The sequence below is a fragment of the Poecilia reticulata genome, linkage group LG17, assembly GCF_000633615.1.
Source record: "Poecilia reticulata strain Guanapo linkage group LG17, Guppy_female_1.0+MT, whole genome shotgun sequence".
NCBI classification, from domain to species: domain Eukaryota; kingdom Metazoa; phylum Chordata; class Actinopteri; order Cyprinodontiformes; family Poeciliidae; genus Poecilia; species Poecilia reticulata.
In genome coordinates, this window is record NC_024347.1 from 4,038,944 (window position 1) to 4,044,342 (window position 5,399).

The 5,399-nt window shown below is 41.8% G+C and overlaps 1 protein-coding gene across 1 annotated transcript in view; it reads right to left on the bottom strand.

Annotated features, from left to right (window-relative positions):
- LOC103478976 (phospholipid phosphatase 3-like) overlaps nucleotides 1-5,399 on the bottom strand; it is a 12,548-nt gene that overhangs the window by 3,360 nt on the left and 3,789 nt on the right. The window contains exon 2 of the mRNA XM_008433154.2: nucleotides 2,885-3,039. Within this exon, the coding sequence (XP_008431376.1) occupies nucleotides 2,885-3,039 (155 nt within the window). The remainder of the gene's footprint in view (nucleotides 1-2,884; nucleotides 3,040-5,399) is intronic.

A 5,399-nucleotide genomic window follows, 5' to 3' on the forward strand; every position in this document is an offset into this window, starting at 1 on the left:
TGAGTTTAATTACCAGACTCTGGGTTGAAGATGCTCAGCTTTCTCTCAGTAGAGTCCTCCAAACTACTCCAAACTTCACTTTACTGTGAAAGTCCTAATCACTTTAGTCATCTTGCTTCCTCTAGGGAAAACTCGGGWGAGAGTGTTGTCGGTTCGTTCTCATCTGGAATGCTCTGGAGGCAGCGGCTCTGGCTGATGGCCCAGGTGTGGAGAAGAGTCGCATCATTCAGGATAATCTGAGTTTGTTCCCTCGAAGCCCCGAAACGGGAGATAAAAGTTCCAAAACGTTGTTTGAAGCAAGCATGTTTATGCCTGTGTTATTAGYAGCCCTTCATCTAGAAGTGTTCAAAAACTTGCATAAATGGTACTTTTCTTTTGTTTTAAAAAGTATTTGTTTGTAATAATCCCCAAATCATTGGATAGTTTTAGCAAGTGCTTSTATCCATTCGCTGATTTTATGAAGATCAACAAAAGTGTCTTACTTTAACAGCTTGTTCTCTTGTCCTTCTCATTTTCAAGGATAGCCAAGGGAAGCCTATTCCCATCATCTTTATGTATTGGAGTATCAATACATCATTGATTACTCATTAAAATATCTTTGACACTTTAAAACCTAAAGAGAAGGACACAAATTGAAATGTTTTACAGTTTAATTGGTGCCAATAATTGTGGAACCGGTAATATCTGGTAAAATAAAAATAAATTTGATGCTTTTACATTTGTTGGAATATTTTATTTTCATTGTGATAAAAAAATTGCTTTTACTACGTTCCTGAAAAAACTATGGATTGAGCTGCAGGTACGCTTTGAGGCAAACATGAGCAGCTGTAGCTGATTGGACAGATTGCATATATGTTTAAATCATTGTTGTAGACAGAAAACATGAAATAGCATAAACCGCAAACAGGAATAATAATAAAAAGATTAGCATGAGAATTCACACGGCTACCACAGGTGCTGCTAGTACTTGTGAGCGGCGCTGAAACCCGAGGAGTGAAGATGACATTAGTGATGAGAGTGAGGTGACTTACAGAGAGGATGCTGATTAGAATGCCTGTCGCGCTAAGCAGAGTGTCGCTAACGATCTCTCTGCTTTTGGCCGGGTACCTGATGGATTCATCGTCGCAGTAAAACCCTCTACGGTACGGCTGAACAGCCGTACCCTTTCTTGGTACGGAAAGGCCTGCCTTTCCGTACCAAGAAAGGCAGGCCGGCTAGCGTGTAGAGGGCCAGTGAGTGGCACAGAGATGACGGAGAGGAGGTAGGGACGGGATGGGAATGGAGTGGAAGAGAAGGGAAGGGAAGCAAATGGGGAAGACGGAAGAGGTGGATGGGTGGGTGGGTGGGTGAGAGAGAGCGAGATGGAGGTGCTAGGTTAATGACACGCAAATCAYAGAGGCAGTGGTGGCAAGCAGGGGATGACAAGAGAACAGCCGGAGCTGGCTCAGTTCGTTCTGTGGCTGTTATCTGTGACTAATAAAGTAATGACTGCTAATTGGCCAGTTGTTTACCGAAGGATCCGACTCRGGGTCATGATTCAGCCTGTCAACTGAAGATCGAGGATGCTTTACCTTACAGCTGTTTTTGTTTTCTGCAAGGAATCGTTCTGTTGAGCCGAATGTTTCTGAGAAGCTCTCATTTTATAAGGGRYATTTGACAAATAAGCTGCAAATTTGAGCGTGTGGTTTTGCCTCGGGACTGAATTTGAACGTCTGTTACTCTAATTATAATAAGCAGCAAGTTGYCCAAGTTGGGCTCAGAAATTGCCTCATAAAAGTAAAAAAATAACCCCTAATGGTATGGATGAGTTTGAATCAGTGGGAATCCATCTGCTTAGTAAAAACATTTAGTGAAATTGCTTTAAGATGCACATATCCTTATTTAATTGTAGAAAATTAAATTGCATGGAGAAAATTCCATTATCGTAGGATCCAAAGTTGTGCAATTTAAGCTTGACRGCTTGTTTTAGCTGTTTTAGACCCTTATAGCAAGAAGGGAAGTGGCTCTAGAGTTAAAAACTTAAGGAGTCAMATCATGAACACTTTACTGACTCAGCATTTTGAGTAGGCAGAAAAAAAAGWATGGGAAGTGCTATTAAACATTTGTTAGCAAGGCCGGAATACCCAAGTGGCTAACGGTTAGCTGCTAACAACACTAGTTGGTGTTGGCTTCTCTGGTTCAAAACCTTAGTCCTACACAAAATTCTTTAAAACACAATTTGAGATTTATAAAAATGTTTTTTTGGAATTAGCCACATTCTAAAGAATTAGCTAAAATTTCTGTAGTAAATTAGCCAAATTCTAAAAAAGGAATTGGCTAACCATAACGGACTCAAATACAACGGTACAGTAGATTATTCTGCACTGATTAGACTCTTTGAAACACATTTTGTTGGCCGTCAAACCTTCACTYTGTTGGTAAAAATAAAAATACTTTGTCTCATTTCATAACCCTAATATGAGGATTTATCATTTCTCTCATTTTTTAACAAATTCTCTTCATGTAGGACTGTAATTTGAATGTCTTAGATATAAAATATATTGGTAGGGAAAGCAAAAAAAAAGTATTTCAATTTGGGACAATTCATATTTTTAGATATTTTTCTTCATGAATAAACAGCCGATTTTGTATGCGTTTGGTAAAATGAATGTACACCAACGGCTGCCTGAAGGCCAGGATTTGAATCAAACAGTGGAAACTGGTGGACAAGTAATGTGCTGCATACATGATTTGCAGTCAATGGGACATAACCACCGCGTGTGACTCAGAGCCTGTGGAAGCCATCAAATGAGTGYGTGATGYGAAAAATCCAGCCACTGGCGAACTGAGCGCGCTCCGACAGGCTTCCCCCTCACCCTCCTGCTTTTACCACACCAGGACTTACAGAGAACAGGGGCAGACAGATGCTCGTAGCTATCAGAATAGAAGTGGGCACCGTGCTGTTCTTATAGGGAAATCTGATGCTCTCGTCGTCACAGAAGAACCCCCTCCGGTAAGGCGGCCAGAAAGACTTTTCCAAAAGTATGCCCACAAGAATCACTGCATAGTTGGACAGATACATGAGTGCAAGGTGAGGCAGGTTTTTTCAGAACATATTTATAATATATATATTTATATAAACGCTTAACTTGGGAGAGAAAATACAAACCGCTTTCAGGAGCTCYGAGGACAGCATCTTCATAAGTTTAACTGAACACCATTGCAATTAAAATAAGAAAATTCCACAGAATATTAAGATCAAAACTATTTATTTTGTCCTATTCCATTCATTTCAATGAGAGCGCAGTGAAAATGCTGAAGTACCAGTTTTTCCAAAACTCTGTGGAGGAAAGCAGTAGAAAAGATTTTCCTTCAAGCATAGTATTGGACAAATTGAAATTATGAAAAGTTTGTGATTAATGGAAACGAATCAAAAAAAAAAATTAATCCTGAGCTAGGATGAGGTGGATCAAAATCTATTCAACCCGAGTCGTTGAATAGATTCAACGACTCGGGTTGAATCTACATCAGCCAGACTACAACTGGCTGATGTAGTAACATCAGCCAGATGTTACTACTGGCAAAAACGAAGAGGACAGGAAGTAGTAGGAGGATGATACTGTTTTGGGGGTCAATTTGCAATGCTCCTTTGTAAAGCCACCAAATRCAATTTCCCCAAAATGTCACTTACATAGCCATTCCTAARTATAAGATACTAATGTTTGCTCTGACGGTTGATCAATGTAACCATTTACATTCRTCGCTGCCATGGTTTTTAAATGACTTACTGCATTAAAAACCTTTTAAATTTCTTATTTTATGGAAACACCACATTTGTAAATTAGTTTTTTTATATTAGCAGAATACAGAAACATTTAAAATAATTACTAAAGGTAACCTGTTAATTCCACATTTTTGCTTAAATACACGCATGGTTATGAATTAGTGAAACTGTGCAATTTTAACCCATGGCAGTTATCATTCCAGTTTCTAACACCGAACTATGTCAAGTGTTTGCTAAACCGGAAAAGAAAAAAAAACAATCAAAACACCTTGAGTGGCGCTATATTTCCGGTCGCGGCTTTGAGGTAGACCTTAAAAGGGTCTTTTGAAGACGCCTTGTGGGTGTTTGTGTCTGATCGATTTAGTGTCTTTCACCACTTGAAGTAGCGAAAAGATCTGTTCTTATCTGCTGACAACAAACAGACYGGATGTAACTTAGCCAAGAGCCAATATGGACAGCTTATTTCCTCGATCTCAAGAGGCAGCGATGGAGGACTTTGATATCCCGGGGTAACTGAGGTACCCAGGAGAGGCCCTCAAATCTCAAGACAGAACAGGGAAAATATGCTTCCACTGCACTTCAAAGTGACGCTGGGCTTTCAAGTCGACTGCGATCTGCAGATATAAAGAAAAACAAGCAGACTGGCGGTGTTGGGGAGGGTGGCGGGGGCCATTTCTTAGACTGAATGTCAACACATGCTTGACTTGCTGAGCCCCTCAACCTGATATACCCAACCAATTACACACACACACACACACAGCCATACATACACAGAACTGCTAAGTTGTGGTTTTCAAGGTCCAGCTGGGCCGAGTTCAGGTTACAGAGTTCTGGCGCTCTGGGAAATCCAGAATGCCGCTCGGCCTTCCACGTTCAGCAGGGTTCACGTTATTAACTTTCAGCCACTCTTCAAACAAATACCTACACCGGAGCGACATTCCGCTCTGAAGCTGTACCGGAGGAAAAAAAAAAGAAATCGGGCGGGACGTCTTAATGGGTCTGTAGCTGTCAAAACATACCGCGTTTTACAGTGCGCTTACTCCTGAATGTCAAATCCCCCTACAGTTTGGTTTATCCGTCTCTGAAGAGAACAACACAGGAGGCTCTCCAGACTGCTGATATGACGGAGAAAAGACCTCTGCAACCCCTTTAAACCCATTCACTCAGACTCAGACTAACCACAAGCCCAGAGGCGTTCGGAGGGCAGAGATTCAAAGAGAAGAAAGGTCTGGCAAACGCATTGATGAATTCACGAGTCCGTGGCTTTTAAATGAACCTTAAAATGACCAAGCACAGTAGACGACTTCTTGGAAACAGGGTGAAGGGAGGAAGAATGACAAGAAACAGAAGGTCGCAGTCAGATCCTGGGTTACAGGCATTCGGCTGTTTTTGCTTCTCCCTCCTGACTCGGGTGCCATGACCCCTGGCATCCGCCTGACACTGCAGCATCAGCAATGAGCACGGCGTCCTGGGATTTTCCCCTCCTGCCCGCTTCAGTCGAGCCCGCATGAAACATCAGAGGGCGGTGGTGAGAGYCGGTCGCGCCAACGTCAACACCTGTCAGCAGGTGTGGGCAGGTTTTCCGGCATTAGCTCGACGTCTAAGACAACACTAGCAAGACAAAATGCTGAGAAGG